Source organism: Nerophis ophidion, linkage group LG03, assembly GCF_033978795.1.
Source record: "Nerophis ophidion isolate RoL-2023_Sa linkage group LG03, RoL_Noph_v1.0, whole genome shotgun sequence".
Classification (NCBI taxonomy): domain Eukaryota; kingdom Metazoa; phylum Chordata; class Actinopteri; order Syngnathiformes; family Syngnathidae; genus Nerophis; species Nerophis ophidion.
This window is the reverse complement of record NC_084613.1, coordinates 21,813,145-21,837,988: the sequence shown is the minus strand read 5'-3', so window position 1 is coordinate 21,837,988 and position 24,844 is coordinate 21,813,145. Positions and strand designations below refer to the sequence as shown.

Here is a 24,844-nt window from a genome sequence, read left to right as displayed (position 1 = left end):
TTGTTTCAGGAAAAAAATGTTTTTTATCTACAAACTCAAATAATTTGAAAAAAACGTGTCTGCAGGATATTTTAGTGCATGATATATCTTTGAACAAACAAAAAGAAAAAGTCTGAATGAAAATTATTTTAAACTAAAAATGCCTTTTTCTGATTAAATTAGTGGGTGGGTTTATTCTGCCAGCCGGCACCAATACAGTAGTTTAGTCACAAAGACATTTGAGTGCCTGCATATCCGCACTCGGGGCAGGATTATTGGTGAGCTGCAGCATATATTGAAAATAAAGTGTCACTGAAGTTGCTGTCCTAAAGATTGTGTTTCAACTTTTATGCCAGCGTTAACCAAAGTTCTTTGTTTTATTTTTCTGGGCTGTACTTCCAGCTGTGTAAAAGGGAAGAGGAACAATGCTGATCATACATTAGCAAAGGTGGAATGGAAGGTCGGTCGCGCGCGCGGATGCGCGCACACACACACACACCCATAATTACAGACATATACAAGATCACGGTCAATAAAGGCAGATTGTAACGTGCAGAAAATAATAAGCGTTGTTGCTTCCTTACTGTTTACTACTGCGGTAACTTTTTACAGACATTTCTGCCATCGAGGTGAAAATGCGAACAGCTGATCACTGTGATCAAACTCAAATTAATCGCGATCATCAATCGCGATATGTAATTGCCCAGTGCTACCGCCAATCCAAAATAGGGAAATATTACATGTTGTTTTTAATGCGCCTGTTGCTACATTAAATGCATACTTACAGCATGTATACAAAACGTTGGGAGTTTTTTTTTTTTTTTTACAGCGCTTTATCGGCGGAATAGAGCAACTCCCATTGGCTCCATTGTTAGCTGACTTTTGCTAGCGTTTTTTTACGGGTTAGAATGCATAAAAAGAGAAAAACATGTGTGCTTGTCTTGCATAAGGATTGTGAGTGATAGGCAAAATTCCAAAAAGTACAGTTCTCCTTTAAGGCAGATTTCTTTAAGCTGCTATATGTGACGGTTTAATGGCTGCACAGAGTGCGTCTGCCGCAGGCACCATAACTCGTGTTCTTCTTGGTACGACTAAACCACATTTTTTACATGACTATGCATTTGTGTAGTATGCACACAACATTTGTATAAACATCCACTCATACTGTGTGGCCTATGCTACTATTTTACCAACAAATACCTCTAATGGTGGCACTGTTGTTAAACCATGCCTGTTGTCTTCGCAGGGGCATATATGACATTTACAGTATAGCACTGTGCATTGGTGTCACTTGGTTGTCTCTCACCTGCTGTTGCTGCTCATCAGACTGCAATGGGTGTTTGCTGCCACTTGTTAAAAGTACAGGGAAGTCTAAGAGCAAATAGGTTCTTTGTAAAAAAACAAACAAACAAACAAACAAAAAAAAAGAATGTGCACTTTAGAAAGATTGTTAAAAAAAGGGTCTACTTACTTGCTATAACTGCTGCCTGAGGTTGGTGATTGTCGATTTTGGCCTCATTGCATGGTGAAGCTGAACGGTCTAATTCTAAGTGGTGAAAAAGGATATTTCAGATGAAATGATGTGATTGCACGTTTTAAAAACCTGCGTGAAGCTTACTGTCGCTCTCTTGAAGCCCCATTTTCTTTGTACGAGGTTGGGGATGAGGAGCCTGTTTCTCATCAGTGCCAACTTTCCTCAGTGTAGTAATGGCCGCTTTGGGTCCCACTTCTTCCTCCTTACTGATGCATTCTGGGACTTCCTTTGGAGCTGGGCGTGTCTCGGTGTATCCTGGGAAACTCCTCTTACTGGCATTGCTGGATGTATCCCACTCGGACCCATCTGTAGAAAAATGGCTGTGAGTAAGGTGTCCTTTACGTCAAGGCCAGCTTGGTGTCCAGAACTCACAACCGACCTTCAGCATAGTCGAAGTCTCCCAAACCAAGTTCTTCCATCAAGTCTGCTAAGGATGCAGAAAAACAAGGCACAATCATGTATACTTCAATTGTTAAAAATCAACTCACCTGTCTTTTCGTTGAATTTTCCTTCACATTTGCTCAAAAGCAGTCCCCATTTGGTATTTTCACTCTAGTGGTGTGCAACGATATTACTATTAGATTGCTTTAAAAAATATTGATTTGTGTAGACGTGCCGACCATACCTCTTTTTGTGTGCCACCCACCATCTGAACACTCCCGTTATCGTCGTCTTTATGTTTGGCCGCAGGAGAACGAAGACCTGTTTTTAAGGAGACAAAACCATTTTGGTTTATTTAAGTCGATAGAAGAGCTGCAGCTATCAGTTTTTTTTTGGAACCAAATGTAATAGATTGATAATTTTTTCCGATTATTCGAGTAATCGAATAAAACACACTTTTTAGCCTCAATGCATATTAGGCCAGGAATGTCCAAACTATGGCCCCCGGCCTCTTTAATTCGTCCCACGAGGCATCATGAGTTCAAAGAGGAATCTGACACGCAGAGAGATTCTAATTTATTTTAAAAGTCTGACACCATAAATGGAAGCACATTGTTACCATCTTGTGGTCAACGTGAGAATTTCAAATCAATACGCTTTAATCAAGCCCTGAATTAATTCAAGCGCAGCATTTACAATGCAAACAACCTTCCCTTGTCATAGTGTTAAAAAAATGTAATGTCTGACATGGTCAGACAAAACACAACCTGCTCACTGATCTTTCTGAATATTACAAAATGTCCAAGCATCATAAAAAATTCTAAATTACATCTGTTTAAATCCATTACAAGGCATGATGGGAAAAATGCTAAAGACTCTCTCCCCACTTATCCATGTATGGTGCATTTTAGCTGCTTGATATTTCTGATTGATTAAAACATTTTAAGGAGGTTTTATTGGAAGTAAACAAGGTCGGAGTTGAACTTTAACATACGCTTCCCATCCATCCATTTTTTAAAGCTTGTACCGTTCGGGAGCGTGGGGGTGCTGGAGCCTATCTCAGCTGCATTCGGGCGAAAGGCGGTACATCCTGGACAACATACTCTTAATATCCAATAATATTAATAATTAATTATCAACATTTTGGACACTCCAGTAATAGGAAAAATAGATAAAATAAACAAACAAACAGAAAGACTTGCCATAACCTTCATTCCGTGTTGTAATAAATGCACATCAGCAACATATACATTGCTTTTTTTTAACATGTGTGCATTAATAAAATAGTACAAAATTAAAATACAACTCTTTCACACCAACAGATCTCTGCAGCGGCCGAATGGAAACTTATGTCCGCATATTTAAAGTTCCAGGAATTCCAAATAATCAATTTTATCAGTATTTATTACCATATTTGCACGTATAAAACAAATAAATCAAAGCAACAGAAAAGTACCAAAACTACTTTATAATCAAATTAATTGATTGAGCCAGGGGTTTTAACTCTTTTTGACCTCGAGGCCCAACTTTTCCTCTACAGAGGGGCCCGGGACCCCATCAAATATTAAGACTGAATTAGTAATCTTACTTTTAATTTTAATTGTCATAATAATTATGTCTAACGTACTTACAGTTTACAACCTTGTCAAATGATATGAAACCATGTAGATAGATAGATAGTACTTTATTGATTCCTTCAGGAAAGTTCCCTCAGGAAAAATCACAAAGATTATTAATAAGGCTTAGGTCAGGCTGATTAGTAAAATAAATACTAACCAAATATACCGCTTAAAAAGGGACTCATAAAAACCAATGGAAAATAAATGTACATACATGTTGTGCTATAATAAATTCAAAAAAATTATGTATAGGTTTCTCAAATAAATAGTCTTTATTTTTATATACAAATAAAAATACAGCTTGGCCACTTTAGTATAATTTTTGCACTTAAGATACTTCACTTCGACTAGCTCCAGACTTCTTCTGTTTGATTGATTTTGTCATTACTGCCACAAGTGGTGGAAAAGTATGTTAACAACTAAACACCGCTGCTGCTCAAATGGACTAAAGCTAAGAAACAGATATTTTTGGGGGGCACTAGCGGCCCAAATATGGGCTTACCGGTCCTATGGTTAGGAAACATTGACTTAATCATTGCAGCCCTAGTTGATATATATTGTGCACTGTTGCATTGAACTGATCTGTCTTGTCTTACCACTTTGCTCCTCACGGGGGACAGCAGCAAAAAGAGCTTTTTTTTCCCCACCAATATATCAAAAGTCAATACTGTACCTATCAAATAGCGGGGCTGTGAGGTGTTGGGGAAAATATATTTTAATATTAGTTTGTATATGTCTACATTTCTGTCCCATGACAGAAAATATTTGAGAACCTTTTTCCAGAAGTTTAATGCAAGTCAGTGTCAAGGTGAAGTCTTTCAGTCACCCGAGAGATTCCATTTGACTGATGAACTCACAATGTAGCACAAAGGTTAACTGTAAATAGGCATGAGCAGAAGTTTTTTGTCAATCACAAGTTTGTAGTGAATTGTGAAATAGGAAATATGAAGCTCTTGGTTGATCAGATAAAAAAACGTATGGTAAAAAGATAAACAAATAGTTGCAGTTTCTTGAATGAGTGAACAAGAAGAAGCATTCCCGTGCACGTGAGCTCACATTTAAACAAGATGGTTCGGAATAGGGGTACCCGATCCAATATGAGTATCAGATATTGATTTGATATCAGCAAAAAAAAAAAAAAGTATCAAAATTATATTGGCTTGCATGTAAAATCTCGGATATAAGCGCTTTGACACAAGCAGTCCTGTAGCATGTTTACTTGTGCATAGCTGGGCGCCTGTAAACATCTAAATGTCCTCCAATAGCCATTACAAAAGCTAGCCTAAAAGGCTATATGGCTGGGCTTCTAGAAACTAGCATCTATAAACAGCTAAGCACAAATACGTAATAAGTGTCCTTCATTGAACAATATTGCGGTCTAAAACAGCAAATACTTATAGTTGTATATTACTTACACATACAAAGTCTCCGAGGCAGAAATGTATTAGAAAGTATCCAGTAACAAACGTATCCGCATAGTCATACTGCGTCAAAAGCTTAACTTAAATTATCTTTATCTCATATTTATTTTTGTATCTGCTGATGTAGGCTTGTTGTTTTCTATCCACTCGTTGTTCGGTTACTAAAACATTTGATCAAGTTGTATACAAATAATGCAACATGAGAAGTATCCCACACTAATCTTTAAAAAAGTAAATATGTACAGCAGATATCAACGATATTGTTTACCCATGTAGCTGTACAGGACAGGTTAAAAAACAATTACCACACCACTTCAACTTAAAAACAGGATCCATCCATTCCAGATAGTTATTAAAAAATAGGTAAGTGTTTCTCTGTTTGTTCGAATAACTTCACTTAATATTTTCTAATCTCTTTCTCTGCGTCTTTTCTTAACATTCCACAAAACAAAATAATTAAAATATGTATGATTCCTGCTGATACCGCACTAACTGTGACGATCTGTCACATTCACGTCAGGCTGTGTTTCCTTGGATGGTGTTTATTTCCTGTCAGCACTCTTAATTTGGTTCCATTTCTTGCTTAGTTTTATGATTGCAGTTTCCCCTCACCTGCTGTTGATTGGCAGCCTGGCCACACCAGTTGTCAATCAGCTGGCTGCTATTTATGGCTGCCTCACCCTCCAGTCAGGGCTCGATTATTAGTTTCCTGTCTCCTGTTATCCTGTCTCCAGTTAACCTATTTAAACCATGTTTTCCTGCAACACCCCTGCCATCTCTGCATTTTGGGGTTCACTACCAACAGATTATGACACCAATTTTGGTATTGGTCAATACTCAAAGCTTGAATATCGGTATCGTAACGAAAGTGAAAAATTTGTATCAGGACACCCCTAGTTAGGAAATGCACTTCGATCTTATGTTATGTGAAATGCAAAGATATGCATCGCAGTTACTTTGGTGATCAGAAAATCTCAACAATAACTCTACAGTATGAATTATGTTGAATTGACAAAAACATGTATGCCCTTATGTTCATTAGATAAACCCTGTAACACCCCTTAGATGATGTGTGCTTGGAAGAAGGCAACATTTAAATTTTTATATTTTTTCCCTCCTAAAAATGAAAGAGTAATGTCTTCATAACAAACATTAGGGCATGTTGGTGTGCAGATTCGGCAGGCTAATGAGCTACGTGGAGTAATGCATGCTGCATGCACACATCTTGAGTGTGAATGAGGAGACAGATGGTCAGGCATCGTGCACAAATAACATGCTGCTGCCTGAAATCAGTATGGTGACCATTCCATTCCTTCACTCCTCTCCCAGGCCGCCTCTTAGCCCACCTTTACTCCACCAAGGCTCCGGCATCCACCTGCCTGCTCCTCCTCCTCTTAAAAATGAGGGAGTATATAACAGGTCTACAAAAGAAATGGTTGTTTTCAGTGAGTACCGTTGTCAGTGTGCCGAACCTCCCGTATTTACCTCCCGTTTCTGCAGCATGAAATGATTTGATTGCAATAAAAAAAAAAATCTTAAAAGTGATAACTTACCTTCTTCTAATGTGTCTCCAATGTCAGGTGTCTCATCTTGATTCTCTGCTTTCACGCTTAGTTTGTCTTCACTGTGGTCTTCATGCTGGTATTAAAAAGATAAAATATGTTGTGCACACACAATTTCTGATTCAACAAAATACCAATGTGTGTTTATTAACTCAACCTCAGAATCCCAAGAATCTTCGTCTTCCTTCTCTAGGCCCGAAACTGTATAAATCAAATTCATATTCGTCAAATATTAAATATAATGGGAGTTGCATATTTTTATTATACAATATAATTAATAATTAGAGCTTGAACAAATAGATACAGTATTAAACATTTTGAATCTTTTTTTATAATTATAGAACATTTATTACATTTGGTTTATTAGTTCCACTAAAGTTATCAGAATTAGGAAGAAATTGTGTGAATCTTGAGAATATAGATTTTTCTTTAACTTTTTAAGAATTCAATTAATATTAAGGTTGAATGATTATGGCACAAATAATAATCACTGTTTTTTTGATTGAAATTGTAATATTGATTAATTACATGATTATTCATCAATCTAAAAGCAAGAGTATTGACTGTACCACCAAAACTCAACTTTAAATATAGTTTAAAAAAAACCCTGAATGTAAATTAGTAAGAAATAAACCACTACAAATAAAATAATAATAGCAATAACAATGATTTTAGATAACAATAAAAAAACACAATTAAAATATTTTTTTTAATGTTTTAATTAAGTCCCGCTGGCAGTCATTTTGTGACTGCTCGTATTAAAGAAATTGGCTTTGTTCCACAGCACATTTTTAATTGTGATGAGAACGGACCTTTCTTGAAAAAAAACTTATTTCACAGCGAAAATAGAACAAACTTTCGTTCAGTGGCGCCTCTTCCAAAGCACACACGCATATGCGAAGGCCCTCCCTTCTCTTCCTCTATTGACTCCTTTATTAAAATGTTCATAATTGTAGCAATTTGGTAATCAAAATTTACAATTTTTGTGATTCGAGATCGTTTGTGAGGGCACCAAAGAGACTTTATTATGAGTGTTGGCAGAGCAGCGCATACAAAAAACAGCAGCTTGTCGTCGTTGTTTTAGCTAGCCAATAAAGAGATAGTTGATTCAGCACCTCCTTGTTATGTATGTTTAATGTTGTTAGACAGTACTGTATAACAACCTCAACTTAAACATGGACTATCATATCATGAACCCATCATTCATATTTACATTGTTTCTTATGGAGAAATTTGCTCCACCATACAAACTTTTAAATTTTCGAACCCTGTTCAACAAACAATTAAGTTTGAAAATTTCATAAATTTGGAAGTTTCGACTGTATAGTAAATCCTTACTGCTATCAAATCTATACGCTGACTACTATAAAACATATATTTTTGCTTTTGATAGTATTGTAGATGATATATTAAGATGCTTGTTGAAAGTTGAAGGCGGTACTCACTTTGTAAAATAGGTTGGCATGTAGGGCTGTGAATCTTTGAGCACCACATGATTCAATTCGATTCTTGGGGGTAATGATTTGATTCAGAATCGATCTTTGATTTGGAACAATTCTTGATTTTAAATCAATACTTTTTTAATAACATTGGGTGCCAGTTCATTTAACTACATTGCTTTATAAAATAAGTAACATTTATATAATACTTAAACGAAACGTGTTTTTGTTTGATAAAATTGTACCCAAACATTTAATAAAGTCAATTACAAATAAGGCATCAAGAGAAGTATACAACACTTCTCTTTTCTAAAGTAAATCTGTATAGCAGATAAAAGGATCTACATCATTAATATGCTTTGCCTGAGTGGCTGGACAGGACAGATTAAAAGAAGTAAAGATTTTTAAAAATTTATTTTTGACTTTTTTTTTATATCAAGTCGTTACAAGTAAGAATCGCAATTAATTTGAAAATATATATTGTTAAATACCTAGTTCCATGCGTTACCTTTTTTCATGTCTTTAGGAACACCTGGCGTACCATGCAGGAGACCACCGCTCTCTTCAGGCTCATCACCTGATAAATCCTCTTCCTCCTCCTGTTCTTGTTCTTCCTCCACCTCCTCCCCATCCTCTTCTTTGTCGCTATCCTTACTCTCAGCATCACTGGATTCTTGTGCCTGCATAGAAACATGTGCTGATGAAATTATGTAACAGGCGGTTAACGGACTGGGAAAACAATGTGAGGAAAAAGTGAGGAATCCAGACACCAATAGCAGAAAAGTCCAAGGTGAAAAAAGAGAAAGAAGCAGCCACACTACTACCTAGTAGTCCTTAACTAGTTGTACCTGGTTGTCGACACATTCAATGTGTCTATCGCCTGGATGCGTCAAGCTCTCTACCTCATCTGGCGAGTCCAATTCAACATCGTCAATGTCTGTGTGGGGCAACGCTTCAGAAAAGACGCTCTCATGTGAATGACGACGACCAATGACGACGTCAACATCAACGAGCGGACTCGCTTCATCCATAACTTTGTTTGAGGACTCTTCTGTCTGAGGATTAGTAGCTTGATCCTCAGTGATACACTTTTCTTCTGCTGCGATGGCTATCTTTGGAAGTTCGAAGAGACTTACTTCCTCCACCATCTTATCTGCTGGACTTTGAGCTCTCAAACTGCTGGGTGTATATGGGCGTGTCCTTAATAGCAGATGCACAGAGTCATTATCATCGCAGCTACTTTTGCTAGCTTGTTGGCCCTTAGAGAGTTGATTTCCTGTATGGTTGGCATCCTCATTTTCCAGGGACTGCGTCACTTTTGCATTTCCTCCAGCAGCTGGTGGACCGTCGTTTTCAGACGGAGAATCCCAATCGGAGTCTTCGACACCTGCTGTAGGCGGTCTACTCTCGGGTGGTTTCTGTTCATTGTTGGTCGTTTTTTGTACTGAGCTACCACCACAATTTGAACGCGATGTCTCCCTTGCAGGATATTTTGCTGAGCCGTCAGAGTCCTCTAAGGAGGAGCCCCATGATGACCTACGTTGCTCTGCTTTGAACCCTTCTTTATTTGAGCCACCATCCTCACTATCAGAAGCCCTCGCTCCCTTAGGTACCACATTTTTTTGACTGGAAGATGTTGGTGCAGTGAGAACCGTCCGAACGATCTCTTGATTCGGCGCCGACTTGAATTCCCGCCCCATGCTGTCGTCCTCGTCTGAATATTTGGACTCGACTCTCACAGCTGACACGACACAATCTTGGTCGACGTCTAACGAACGCAGCGTTGGAGGACATGGTTTTACAGCTGCTGAGTTTTCCTGAGGCTCATCCGTACAAAGACAAGGATCATTGCTGTCCGTGGATTCGAGATTGTGTACGTTTTGAGCTTTTCTTCCACCAGCACTCACTTCTGGAGGAGACAGATTTTGCCTATCTTCTATAGAAGATGAGTTGGACTGTAATGAAGCCAAACAAGAGTCATCATCCTCTTCTTCTTCCTCCATCTCTTCACTCTCCTCATCATCTTCCTCTTCTTCATTCTCGTCATCTTCCTCCTCTTCTTCTTCCTCAGAGCTTTCGTCTTGCGAGCTTTGGGCCTCAGATTCCGAACTGGACTGGCTTTCTGAGAGCTGCTCTAATGGATGACCTTTGCTGGAAAGATGCTCTGCTTGTTTTTAAATATTTAGAAAGAGAGGTAAAAAAAAAGAGGAATGATGTCAAAGGAAAGCGATAGAAAAACAAACAGACATGTTACCTTTGAGTAGGTTGGGAGAGGGGTAGAGGTCATCTGGGAGGCTTGGGAAAGGAAAGGAAGAGGTGAGGGTTCTACTGGGGGTTTACTGCTTGCGACTCTCGGGGCGCTATTGTCACTCTCAGATTCTGAACCACTCACGGATTTGTCAAGCACTGCAAAGGCTACGAAGGTTATAAGAATAATTACAATAAAAACAACCATGAAGCTAAGGGAGGTTTACCAAGACGATTATATTGACAAGTACCTTTTCCTCGTTGGGATTCAAGCATTTTCCTGAGGTTCATCTTTGGTGGGGTCTGAAAAATATAAGAAACTTATTTGCAATATCAAGTTGGTAAATCGAAAATGACAGGTGCACTAATAAACTTTGACGCGACCGACCTTTTCCACTATGAGTGATTCACAGTCATCCTCAGAGGAAGCCCATTCTTCAGTGCCGCATTTTTTGGAGATACTTAAAACCCGACAGGGACAAAGCAGTCAATCACTAATGGAGTGTAGTAGGTATTGATGAGAAAACAACAGCATGAGTTTACCGGCTTAGCGACTCAGCCTGAGAATTGTCCTCGAAATCTGAAACGATACGAAAGGAACCTCTTAAAAATAAATACATACATTTTAAAAGCCCTTGCTAACATCTTGGCTCGAATACAAGACGGCATTTAGTGTCAAAACACGGCTTAATGGACCACGTCCAAAATACTCCAGTTGAAATGGAATAAGTCCACAGAAATTACCCAAGTCCAAAAAAACCCACCAACACCGTTAAAAACACAAATGATGGAGAAAATACTGCAAGTTAAAGGTGCCATATGAAGTAATGTGGCCAGAAATGGTACTGCAATCACAGTCATTCTCCAAGACTGAGGTTGTCAGACATGCAGCCGAATCCGAATTCTACTCCAAGGAACTTCAAATGGCGATCGACGAGTCTTACGCTGTAGGTTTCTCTTGTTTATGCTTCGTGCAAGATGGTTTACTAAGGAATTATGCCACATTTTACTGATGTTGAATAGACAAATGTATTTGTAAAGTTACGCAGCAATATTTTAGTCAGATAGACCTACTTTGATGGCAAGCAAAGGCCATCAGTAAAATAACCGCCACATTTCGTTCAGCATAACTCCATGTTGCATCCAACTTGACACACTGCATTCTCTTACGCACATCAACATCTTTCAGTGCAGAGTGCAATTCAATGAAACAACCCACGTTACGCATAAATCATATCGCCTACTACCATGTCAATACACAAAGTAGAAAATCATTACATGTAATGCATTATATTGTGCCAAGCAAATACCACCCCACATGTGCCTGATGCATATACAGTGCCAGAAACCGCAATTAACCGTGCTAATGTTGGAACACATTCCTCAGCGTATCAGCATATTATGAACGAAATAGGGACTGACACTATGCATATCCACATAGGTTTTATTTGTCCAAAATATATTTTGCAGGCTAACGGGCATATATTTCCCCCGTTAGCCTGTATGTTGATGTGTCATTGACCAGGCAAGAACGCTAAATAAGCATTACACTAGGAGCTGAGCATGACACTAAGCATTTGTTGCAGGAACATACTAGCTTTGTTAGACAAGGTCATAGACTGTATTGGACATTATAGTTCACATAGGAAATTAGGAAGTTTGGCGTCAGATGAAAAAAATCTTCTCCGACTTCAATCGTCTCCATCTTTCATTGTCATCCCCGATACAAATCCTCCTTTTGTTCCAGATTTTGTCATGAATAAGTTGAGAATCGTAACAAGGCCTTTTAGATTTACTAAAAGGCCTTGTAGCTAGACGAAGAGGGCGGTGCATAACTGGCAACCTGGATGTGACACAGTCACAGACTTTTTAATTGGTCAAAGGGTGGAGGGCGGGACATTGAAATTAAAACAATAACAAGATTTCGGGGCTGTAAATCTAATTTTGAAATGAGAATATCCCGGCTGAACTACCGTTATCAGTTATAAGGGTCTTTGAAAAGAACATGATTTATTAATGCCTTTTGACATATCAGGATCATTTAATGATGACTTTACACAAAATTATTACATATGGCACCTTTAAAAATGTTAGTCACATGAATGCTGCAGGATCAAAAACAAACGCAAAGGAACTACAGTATGCAATATATTTTGTTTGAACTGATGGAAGATTATAAATCATGCCTTTTACCTGGATAGTAGAAGGTTGTGGACATAAACTGAGAAGTTGGTCAACTTTGACATCTGACTTAAACACGGAGAGGATAAGAAAGACACAAAATGACGCTTGTTTGCACCCATTTTTTAACCATTTGCGAGGATTATGACTAAATCTTCATCTCAACAAGAAGATATAAACATCCCATCAGTCGGCAGCCCAGCGAGAGCAGACATTGTACAGTAGATTTTTGTTTTATGTTAGCCTCTCAATAGGGCTGGGCAATATATCGATATACGCGATATATCGCAGGTTTGTCTCTGTGCGATATAGGAAATTACTATATTGTGATATTGGAGTATACGTTCTCACGCAGTTGCTTTTAGCTTTGTGCATTACACTACAGGCTCTTCCCAGTCCTTCTTGTGTCTCCTCACAGACAGGAAGCGCACAATCTTACACACGTCACATACTGTCATGTCATACGTCACATACGTATACGCCCTCACGGAGCAGAGAGGTAGCAGACTGGGTACTGTTAGCTGTGATGCTAGCGAAGCCGTGCGAGTGGTAATACGAGAGAAAGAAGGTGCGAATGAAGGAAAAATTAATTCCCAAGAAAAACAGCAGGGGATCCATCGTCTGGCGGTGGTTCGGCTTGTGGGGCACAAGCGTTGCTACCAAAAGTAGCATTACTACTAATATGTAGTATCATTTGAAAAGTCACCTGCTAATAACTGTTTAATAAATACAGTTTTGGTCAATTCACTTAGTTGTGATTTCCTTCTCTGCATGAAAGTTTAAAATGAGCATATATCAATACAGTATGAACAAAAATGGTTTACTGTAGACACACAGAATCATCATACTGCTGTGATTATATGTATGAAGTGTTAATTCAAGGCTAAGGCAAAATATCGAGATATATATCGCGTATCGCAACATGGCCTAAAAATATTGAGATATTAAAAAAAGTCATATCGCCCAGCCCTACCTCTCATAAAGGCTTGCATGATAAGTAAGGCTGTGAATTTTTGGGCACCACCCGATTGGATTCTTGAGGTAATGATTCGATTCAGAATCAGTTCTCGATTAAAACCGATTCTCGATTCAAAATTAATACTTTTTTAATAACATTGGGTACCAGTTCTATGAATAACTACATTCCTCCATGAAATAGACAAACCGCTAATAGATATGTTCTTATAATACTTGAAAGAAAACAGGTTTTGTTTAATACAATTCTACACAAACATTTAATAAAGTCAAATCCAAATAAGACAACAAGATAAGTATCTAAAGTAAATCTGTACAGCAGATATGATCATCTGCATCAACGGTATGATTTACCTAAGTGGCCGGAAAGAATGAATTAAAATAATATTAATCATATTTTTTTATCGATTCTTTTATTTTTTTAATCGATTAAAAATAATTAGAAATAAGAATAACGATTTTTACCCCTCTAGTGTTTAGTAATAGAAAACCAAACGTTATGATAGGTATGCAAAATTATTGCGCTGTCGTATGCTTACAATGAGGAATATACATTTTACATCTTATTATGAATGTGTCTGTTACTACATTACAGTATATGTATACTTACATCATGTATATAAAACCTTGATGTAAGTGTTTGGATGTTTTTAGAGCGCTTTATAGGCGGAATAAAGCGACTCGCATTGACTCCATTGTTTGCTGACTTTTACTAACGTTTATCTACAAGTTGGAATGCATAAAAAAAGGAAATATATATGTTCTTGACTTACATAAAGATTGTGAATGACGGACACATTTCCAAAGAAAGTGACGTTCCCCTTTAAGTTTGAGCTATACTCTACTTTGTATTAGAAATGGCAACAGCGGAGGATGTATGTGCATGTACAGGCCAGTCTGCCCAAAAAGAGGAGGATAGAGTGTAATGGTAAAATAAAATATTTCAGTAATCACTTGTCTAAAATCAAAAGTTTGTGTGTGCGGCTTTGTCTTCATTAAACTGGTCTGTTTTTTTGTCCTAAGATAAGACACTGTTATGACACACTGATGCATTTTTGGAGTCTGCAACAAATGACTCCAAATCCCCATCTCCGTGAATAGGGCAAAGACTGCGCCAATGTTGCTTGATCACTATATTATGTAGCGTTTGTCTTTACAGTCACATCTGTCTCCAAATGTGTTTCTTCTACAATTGATGTTGTTAACTCCCTTAACCCACTGTTTAACCAAAACATTCGTAGTTTTTGCAAATATCACAACCAGATGAAATGTGTTTTGCGCTTTTCTGTCCCCCTCCCAGGAGGCAGGATATGTTGCCCCAACCCCTCCTCTCATCCAAAGTTATAAGGTTGTGGAAGAGTTACTTGTCTCTCTCTCTTGATCTCCCTTGAGCTTCTCCTATTTGCAGCAGCGAAAACCCTTTCTTCTTTGTACAAAGTATTCTGATGTTATTTGAGTAATCAAAAAAATATCTTAGTTTTTCTCAGGACAATTCTTTGTTAAATATGAAAAATTCCAAAACAAGAGGAAGAAGGAGCATATTGACTACATCGACGGACTGCAATGGCGGACTTGCGCAAAGCACTTTGGGTACATTTTTAGCATATATGGATAATCCGCTGATGTCATGGGTTGTGCAAATTCCAAACAGCATGTTTGGCGGAGGTGTGTAGGAAAGCAAGATTGTTTTATAAATATCTCCGCAATGCCTCCATGGTTTGATTTCACATTTTCGAGACTTATGCAGATCCCAAATGCACAAAAGCAGGTACCAACAGGTAAGAAAAGTAGGGCCCCTTTAAAAGCCTTCATTTTAGACCAGGGGTCCCCAACCACTAGTCCGTGATGCATTTGCTACCGGGCCGCACAGAAACATTAAATAATTTTTAAACTACCACATTTTCAACGATTTAACTTTCGCCTGTCCCACTAAACACGGCAATAAGCTTGTTAATAGATGTATATTACAACTCCTTTGTTAAAGTACATGGGACAATGCACATTATTGGACATATAAAATGTTAAAGGCCTACTGAAATTAAATTTTCTTATTTAAACGGGGCTAGCAGGTCCATTCTATGTGTCATACTTGATAATTTCGCGTTATTGCCATATTTTTGCTGAAAGGATTTAGTAGAGAATATCGACGATAAAGTTTGCAACTTTTGGTCGCTCATAAATAAGCCTTGCCTGTACCGGAAGTAGCAGATGATGTGCGCGTGACGTCACCGGTTGTGGAGCTCCTCACATCCTCACATTGTTTACAATCATAGCCACCAGCAGCGAAAGCGATTCGGACCGAGAAAGCGACAATTTCCCCATTAATTTGAGCAAGGATAAAAGATTTGTGGATGAGGATAGTGAGAGTGAAGGACTAGAAAAAAAAACACATTTACTAGGATAATTCTGGAAAATCCCTTATCTGCTTATTGTGTTACTAGTGTTTTAGTGACATTATATGGTACCTGAAAGTCGGAGGGGTGTGGCCACAGGTGTGGTGACCGCCAGTGTCTCCGGTGGGAGGAGGTAATAGTCCGCAGCTGCAGGAGGATGCAAGCTCCGCTCATGTCTACGGTAAGAGCCGATTTATTAGCACATTTTCTCACCGAAACCTGCCGGTTGACATGTTTGACCGCTCTGTTCCATAGTAAAGCTTCACCTTCGGGAATGTAACCCAGGAAACACCGGCTGTGTTTGTGTTGTTAAAGGGAGCTGCAATACACCGCTTCCCACCTACATCTTCTCTTCTTTGACCTCTCCATTATTAATTGAACAAATTGGAAAAGATTCAGCAACACAGATGTCCAGAATACTGTGTAATTATGCGATTAAAGCAGACTACTTATAGCTTGGATCGGGCTGGAAGAACATGTCTGCTACCACCGGTGACATCACGTGCACGCGTCATCATTCCGCGACATTTTTAACAGGGTACTACGTGGGAAATTTAAAATTGCAATTTACTGAACTAAACCGGCCGTATTGGCATGTGTTGCAATGTTAAGATTTCATCATTGATATATAAACTATCAGACTGCGTAGTAGGTAGTAGTGGGTTTCAGTAGGCCTTTAATGAGCCAGATTCTAGCCAAAGGCTCATTTTTCATGCTCATTTTTTTAATTTTTATTTAATCTCCTACACGTGGAAAGCCGGGTGGAAAAACGGTCCGGGAACCCTGTTTTAGACTGCCAACCAAGCTGAAATGTTAACTATATATGAAAAAATATTTTTTGCACCCTTAAAGGCCTACTGAAACCCACTACTACCGACCACGCATTCTGATAGTTTATATATCAATGATGAAATATTAACATTGCAACACATGCCAATACGGCCGGTTTAGTTTACTAAATTGCAATTTTAAATTTACCGCGGAGTTTCTTGTTGAAAACGTCGCAGAATGATGACGCGTGCGCTTGACGTCACGGACTGTCAGGAAATATTAGCGCAGCACTATTTGCGGCTAAAAGTTGTCTCTTTTCATCGCGCAATTAAACAGTATACTGGACATCTGTGTTGCTGAATCTTTTGCAATTTGTTCAATTAATAATGGAGAAGTCAAAGAACAAAGATGGAGTTGGGAAGCTTTAGCCTTTAGCCACACAAACACAGAGTGATTCCTTGTTTAAAATTCCCGGAGGTGAAGCTTTGCTATGGATCAGAGCGGTCAAGCGAACATGGTTCCCAACCACTTGTCAACCGGCAGGTTTCGTTGAGAAAATTGTGTTAAAAAGTCGCCTCTTACCAGAGATCTGTGGTGTTTGCGCATGTCCTTGTATCTGCCGTGACTTCCCTCGGACACTGGCCTCAAGACACCCGTGGACACACTCCTCCGACTATCAGGTACTATTTAATCTCACTAAAACACTAGCAACACAATAGAAAGATAAGGGATTTCCCAGAATTATCCTAGTAAATGTGTCTAAAAACATCTGAATCCGGTCCAAAGCAATCGCCTTTTTTTTTTTTTTACTTTTTTTTTTGCTAGTCCTTCGTTATCAATATCATCATCCACGAATCTTTCATCCTCACTCAAATTAATGGGGAAATTGTCATTTTCTCGGTCCGAATAGCTCTTGCTCCTGGAGGCTCCCATTAAAAACAATGTAATGACGTGAGGAGCCCTCCTCACCCTTGTGGCGTCATCGTCTGCGACTTCCTGTAAATGCAAGGCTTTTTTATCAGCACCAAAAGTTGCGAACTTTATCGTGGATGAACCTACTAAATCCTTTCAGCAAAAATATGGCAATATCGCGAAATGATCAAGTATGACACATGGAATGGACCTGCTATCCCCATTTAAATAAGAAAATCTAATTTCAGTAGGCCTTTAATGCTTTCAATTGGAGAACTAATCAGATTAGTACTTAGGTTTTACTTTATTTTGGTACAGTAAAATAACACCTCACCATCTTTGTCCGTGGCTGGTCCTCCAACAGAGAGACCAGTGTTGAGGCCTCGGGAAGGATTGCCCCCCTCTGCTTTCGTCTTCTTTTTACTTGGACCTGGGTGAGATGGGGAGGCCCCCTGGTTCCTTTTGGCATAGTGCTCGGCAATGAGGAGGGCACAACTACAATGACACCAACCATGCGCTGAGCTTTCATGCGTGACAGTAGAATTGAGATTTAGCTAAAGGAGACAAGCTTACGGATGATGGCTTTCCATCGCTGCGTAGTCCTCTGCTAATTGTCCTTTGCTATCCTCAAGTGTAATATCTGCGTCGAACTGCAGCAGCATTCGCACCATGCTGATTTGTCCATTGCCAGCTGCGATCATTAATGGTGACCTGAGAGTTTAGTGACACAAACAAGCCATTTTACAATATAGGCTTTTTGGAAATATATAGGTAGTGTGTCGCTGTTTTGTCGCCACCTTTGGTCTTTGTCAAAAGTATTGACATCAGCGCCTTTCTTCAGCAGAAACTCCGCCACATCCAGGTAGTCTTCTTGGACTGACAGCGTCAGGGGTGAAAGGCCCTCCTTAAAAGTGAGATTACATGAAAAAAAACACACTTAAAATGTTAGACACTTGTGTTAATCAATGGCAAAACGTCAAATCGTTGTGCAAGACACTTCACTTTTGCTCCTGATGGGTCATGGTTAGCACCTTGCATGGTAGCTCCCGCCTTCAGTTTGTGAATGTGTATGAATGGGTGAATGTGGAAAATTGTGTCAGAGTGCTTTGTAAATGGTAAATGGGTTATACACTGTACTTGTATAGCGCTTTTCTACCTTAAAGGTACTCAAAGCGCTTTGACACTATTTCCACATTCACCCATTCACACAAATTCAGACACTGATGATGGGAGCTGCCATGCAAGGCAGCTAACCACAACCCATCAGGAGCAAGGGTGAATTGTCTTGCTCAAGGACACAACGGACGTAACTAGGTTGATAGAAGCTGGGGATCGAACCAGAACCCTCAGGTTGCTGGCACGGCTACTCTCCCAACTGTGCCACGCCGTCCCCAGTGTAGTACCTTTGTATCACCTCAACAGTATGGCAGCTTCTGGATTTTTAAAAAAACGGACTATAGTCAAACCAATGTGGTCTGTAAATTATGCAAGACGCTCTTCAACCACAAGACCGCTATACTGCACCACCTTAGCCGCGCTCACCCTTTAGAGCACAGCTGTTACTTCCTGGCACTAAACCTGTGGAAATAGATTTCTCTATGTATACATTTTTACACTTTGCACTATTTTGTCATACTTTATTAAGCATGTCTTAAATATTCCTTATTTTGCACCTTCATGTTAGGAGTTTATTGTTCAGTGTTCAATGTGATTTTACAATTTTGTTTACAATGAGTGTTTTCCATGCTTGTGTTGAGATTTCCTCTCCGTTCTGCCTTGATAGCCGAGGGGATTATAATTATAGAAATATTACATTTTAAATAAAATATGTGACATTTAATAAATGTTTCTCTTTGTCTTTATTTTCTGTAGGTCATAAAAAATTCAATAATTATCAATATCAATAAAAAATTTAAAACACCAAGCCATATGCATTAAAATAAATGCCGCTAAAATTCCCCTTTTTAATTTTGACTGTATGGATCCCAGAGTGTGCAAGTGTACCTAATGTTGTGACTGGTGAATATATATAACTTTTATGAAGTTTTTAACTGTGTCTGAAAAATAATATAGAGCTGACGTTTGTATTCAAGATGTATTTAACAGTGGGCCTTTTCAAAAGATAAATTCTGATATTTTTGGAGATGGCCCGGCGTGGAGTATACGCCTCGTCAAGCAAACAGCTTGCAGACATATGCAGAAAGTGGGTTATAAATGTGACTGTGGAGCAAAATTATCCAAAGCATATCAAATCCATATTATCAAGACCAAAACAAAGTGTAGACTAAATTCCTCACAGGTCCCCTCTGAGGAAATAGAGCAAAGAATCTCAGAGAAATCACCTTATTGTGGACGTTGATGTCAGCGTCATACTTCTGGAGGATATCAACAATGGAGATGGAGGGGATGCTTGATGCTAAGTGTAAAGCTGTGTTGCCATTCATGTCCACCAGGTTGGGCTCAGCATGGTTTTCCAGCAGGATGTTCACAATGACATCATGCTGCCCTTGCACTGCCTGTTAAAATGAAGCAGAATTGACCCACATTTAGTAGGATACAGCCGTCTGGGATCATCAAAATGCATATTATGTTAAATTGTATAAAATGCAGAATTACCTTCATTAAGGGAGTTCTGTTTTGATTGTCACTTAAGTTGAGCTTGGCTTTTTTCTCCACAAGGAATTTTACCACCTCATAATTTCCACTGGCACACGCAATGTGTAGTGCTGTCCTGTAACAGAAAATGTTACTAATTTTATATGGAAGATTATTTAAATCCAGTAACCTAAAACATACACTTTTAGTTTGTCATGTAAAAGCCACAAAATTGACAATGTAACTGAATCTATTTACATCAAATCATGCTGAGAATTTCATTGAATAACTATTTGTGAGCAACATTTTCTTTTTAAAATTCATTGTAAAAAGAAATGTAGTGCAGAAAAATGTATTCCAGAAAACTGGAAAAATGTATGTATCATTTTGTTCGAAATAAATTTCAACCATAACACTATTTGTTGCTTCAAAACGCACAACCTTTTATGGTATAGCATCTTACCACCATCACTTTTTCCTGCTTTGTCACGTGACCTAAACTTGACACCTGATTGGCTGGCTCTGAGACAGGATCAATTGCTTCAGTCTTAATTCATGTGAGTCTTGAGTTTTAAGAAAGAAATATTCATGCACTGAATTTTTTACAGTAAATCTTTATACACTGAAATATAACAAACAGAATAATCAAACACATTTTTCACAGAGATGTGTTATTCAATAAAAATATCAGTATAACTTTATGTAAAAAAAAAATAATTTCACAAAATATAAACATTTAAAATTCACTAAATTTAAAACATTAATTTCACAAAAATCAAAAGCAAAAAGTTCAGTCTCCAAACAAAGCTTTCGTAATAAAGACACCAATGAACCTCTATATATCTGACTGCTAACATCAGACCTGCATGCAAGTTTACTTGAGTAATAGTTTGCTGGAGTGGGCGACGCTGAAGATTTTGGTACGAATTTGATACCTAGTAAAGACACGGGAAGAATTGTTGAGAATAATTTAAATATTTTTCAATTGAAAACAATGTCAAGATCAGTGAATAATTTTAATCAGAATTAAAAAAAAACAGTTATGGAATGCAAAAACAGTTTTTGTGATCCATAAGCCAATGCTAATAATTAAATGTTTTTGTGGCAGAAACATGGAAGAAAACTTGAATATGGATATCATCACACTTAGAATTGGTCTGATACAGATACAAATCTTGGTATCGATGCTATATTTAGACAGGTTTAACTTTCTTTAATTGCACAGCAGATTGCTAAAAAAAAACCAGCAGAGCACTGTCATAGAAGACTTTTGACAATCATTTGTTGGCAGTAGGTCCTTTACACCACATGTTCCTGTCACGTATGTAGATTGTAGGGGATCTTTGACTAGCATGTGTTGCAGAAGGTCCTTAAGAACAGCAGAACGCTCCCTTGTCATATACTGTAGAGGATCTTTAGCAATCATTTTTGGCAATAGGAATTTAATAACAGCATATACCGTCTGTAATATATAGGATCTTTGACTAGCATTTTTGGCAATATGTCCTTAATAACAGCAGAGCGCTCGGCATAGAGGATTTTGACTAGCATTTGTTGTAAATGGGTCCTAAATATCAGTAGAGCGTTGTTGTCATATAGAGAGGAACGTTGGCAATCATTTATTGGCAGTAGGTCCTAACGCAGGGGTCGGGAACGTTTTTGGCGGAGAGAGCCATGAAAGCCAAATATTTAAAAATGTGTTTCCGTGAGAGCCGTGAAATATTTCTTAAACACCGAATCCAACTAAATAAGTGCATTTTTAAGAAGGACCGACATTTGTTAGAGTATAATAAGTCTCTTATTCTTTATAATACCATTGTTATTCTGAAGCTAACCAATAATAAATAAAAAATGTCTTACCATTAATGCAACTTCTTGAACAGGATGGAAGGATTAAAATGCATGAGAATGTTTTATATTTTGAAGGTTAATTTTAACACTGTGATTACCGGCGGTATTATTCATTACATCGTGCTAAGATTTATCTGAGAGCCAGATGCAGTCATCAAAAGAGCCACATCTGGCTCTAGAGCCATAGGTTCCCTACCCCTGTCCTAACGGATACAGTCTGTTATATAGAGCAGTTGTTCTCAACCTTTTTTCAGTGATGTACCCCCTGTGAACATTTTTTTAATTCGAGTACCCCCTAAATACAGCACCATGTCATCAGTTTCCGATGTATTAAATTGTATAACAGTGCAAAATATTTGTCATTTGTAGTGGTCTTTCTTGAACTATTTAGAAAAAAAGATATAAAAATAACTAAAAACTTGTTGAAAAATAAACAAGTGATTTATTTAAATAAAGATTTCTACACATAGAAGTAATCATCAACTTAAGGTGCCGTCTTTGGGGATTGTAATAGAGATCCATCTGGATTCATAAACTTCATTCTAAACATTTCTTCACAAAAAAGAAATCTTTAACATCAATATTTATGGAACATGTCCACAAAAAACTCGAGCTGTCAACACTGAATATTGCATTGTTGCATTTCTTTTAACAGTTTATGAACTTACATTCATATTTTGTTGAAGTATTATTAAATAAATAAAGGATTTTTGAATTGTTGCTATTTCAATTTTTTTTTTTTCAAATCTCACGTACCCCTTGGCATACCTTCAAGTACCCCCAGGGGTAAGCATACCCCCATTTGAGAACCACTGATATAGAGGATCTTTGACTAGCATTTTTGGCAATATCTCCGTAATAACAGCAGAGCGCTCGGCATAGAGAGGATTTTGACTAGCATTTGTTGCAATAGGTCATTAATAACAGTAGAGCGTTGTCCTATAAAGGACTGTTGGCAATCATTTATTGGCTGTAGGTCCTGAACATATACTATCTGTTATATAGAGGATCTTTGACTAACATGTTTTGGAAACAGGTCCTTCTTAACAGCAGAGCACTTGACTTATAGAGGATCTCTGACTAAGTACGGGGTTTCCCCTACATTTACTTTCTCTGCCACGGCAAAATAAAAGCCACCACACCTTAAAAATTAGTTGGTTTGTTTTTATGCGAAAACATATTAAAATAATATAATGCATTGTAGCCTCCAGAAGAATTCACACAAGGTCTGACGCTCTTTTTAACTTTTATTGCCAATCTTTTGCTGACAGCAGACCCAATTCCAACACATATTCCCTCCCATGCACACATGTGTTTCACTCCCACTCTCAGGCACGATGTGTATACGATCATGGGAACGATGAACATCCATAGCACACCAACATGCACTTTTACCACCAGCACGTCCTTACAGTATGAATGGAAATTTATAGTCTAATATTTGCGCACTATAGACGAGTGATGCACCCAAAATTTGGCCGCTAAAAAGACTTTGACCACTGGAACCACACTGCCGAAACCGGATGTTGTGACGACGAAAGCAATACACAACGAGATTGTCTGGAGAGGCGGCAGCATGTCTGCGATGTGGACGTCAGTAATAACAGTCCTCGAGAACCTGGACCTATTCAAATTGTTATGTTATTTTTTTATTGTGTAATTTGCATTGCCTCACACGATGAACACTACATATATTTTTATATGACGCCGGATAACACTCAGGGAGCCGTCACTTTTTTGCGCTCGCTATCCCGGTACCTTCCCGGCTATTATCCGCCGACCGCCGTGTTGATGTAGTTGATGTATCCCTTATGCCGTGCATAAGGGATACGATTTGAAACGTCATTATACAACTAGACATGCCTAAGAGTATGCAAATATTTTTTTAAGAAATAATTTCTTGCGGCCGAGCCTCACCCAGACTCTGCATCCAGTGGCCCCCAGGTAAATTGAGTTTGAGACCCCTGATTTAGATGGATATGATATAGGTTGAATTGAAAAAGCGGCTTACCTATTCTGCTTATCGACCTGATTGACATCATTGTTTTTGACAAGATGCTCCAGCTTGGACACATCTCCCTTCCAGGCAGCCTTGTGCAACTTTCCCAGGTCCTTTTCTTTCACTTCGTAGCCGACAGAGAGAACGTTCCCTGGGTCGGGAGTTCCCGATGGGGACTGTTTCCTCTTGGAAAAACTGAATAATTTCTTCATGGCGCCAACCCAATGCACTGCTACTTAATCGCTCTCATATCCCGGACGAAATAAGGCGTCCAAAGCGGATTACCTCGGGGGAAAATGTCCCCGGTGGAAGACATGTTGTAGCGACGCTAAATAGTCACGCCGATGAATTTTCAGCCACTTTAGCGTCCACGGAGGGTATAAATGATGTGTGTTTGTATGGAATGTTCCATATGGACCTAGGAGACCGCCACAAGCGTCGTCTTAGCGATGGAAAGGCTCGGGCGCATGCGCAAATCTGGGCCGTCTTCTTCAACGGGATGCCCAGGTTTTTCGTGCTACAGCGCTGCCCTGTGTCCTGGAATGTGTTCACACGGTCTAATACAGGGGTTCTCAACCGTTTTTTCAGTGATGTACCCCCTGTGAACATGTTTTTAATTCAAGTACCCCCTAATCAGAGCACAGCATTTTTGGTTGAAAAAAGGAGATAAAGAAGTAAAATACAGCACTATGTCATCAGTTTCTGATTGATTAAATTGTATAACAGTGCAAAATATTGCTCATTTGTAGGTGTCTTTCTTGAACTATTTGGAAAAAAATATATAAAAATAACTAAAAACTTGTTGAAAAATAAACAAGTGATTCAATTATAAATAAAGATTTCTACACATAGAAGTAATCATCAACTTAAAGTGCCCTTTTTGGGGATTTCTTCACAAAAAAAGAAATCTTTAACATCAATATTTATGGAACATGTCCACAAAAAATCTAGCTGTCAACACTGCATATTGCATTGTTGCATTTCT

At 38.4% G+C, this 24,844-nt stretch overlaps 1 protein-coding gene across 3 annotated transcripts in view; it reads right to left on the bottom strand.

Annotated features, from left to right (window-relative positions):
• The window catches only part of LOC133549318 (ankyrin repeat domain-containing protein 26-like), a 53,569-nt gene extending 29,235 nt beyond the window's left edge, over nt 1–24,334 (bottom strand). The window contains exons 1-20 of one of the 3 annotated variants that reach the window (XM_061894595.1): nt 23,872–24,334; nt 20,031–20,145; nt 19,757–19,930; nt 18,212–18,318; nt 17,988–18,125; nt 17,749–17,909; nt 10,726–10,762; nt 10,571–10,643; nt 10,434–10,485; nt 10,190–10,350; nt 8,444–8,615; nt 6,654–6,697; nt 6,488–6,572; nt 6,281–6,355; nt 2,139–2,215; nt 2,002–2,065; nt 1,893–1,940; nt 1,598–1,819; nt 1,451–1,525; nt 1,286–1,350 (exon numbers count right to left, since the gene is read on the bottom strand). In XM_061894595.1, the coding sequence (XP_061750579.1) occupies nt 1,286–1,350; nt 1,451–1,525; nt 1,598–1,819; nt 1,893–1,940; nt 2,002–2,065; nt 2,139–2,215; nt 6,281–6,355; nt 6,488–6,572; nt 6,654–6,697; nt 8,444–8,615; nt 10,190–10,350; nt 10,434–10,485; nt 10,571–10,643; nt 10,726–10,762; nt 17,749–17,909; nt 17,988–18,125; nt 18,212–18,318; nt 19,757–19,930; nt 20,031–20,145; nt 23,872–24,071 (2,145 nt within the window). In that variant the 5' untranslated portion in view covers nt 24,072–24,334. The remainder of the gene's footprint in view (nt 1–1,285; nt 1,351–1,450; nt 1,526–1,597; nt 1,820–1,892; nt 1,941–2,001; nt 2,066–2,138; nt 2,216–6,280; nt 6,356–6,487; nt 6,573–6,653; nt 6,698–8,443; nt 8,616–10,189; nt 10,351–10,433; nt 10,486–10,570; nt 10,644–10,725; nt 10,763–17,748; nt 17,910–17,987; nt 18,126–18,211; nt 18,319–19,756; nt 19,931–20,030; nt 20,146–23,871) is intronic. The other 2 variants (XM_061894594.1, XM_061894593.1) reach the window with 2 other exon arrangements.
• Nucleotides 24,335–24,844: the final 510 nt, after the last annotated feature.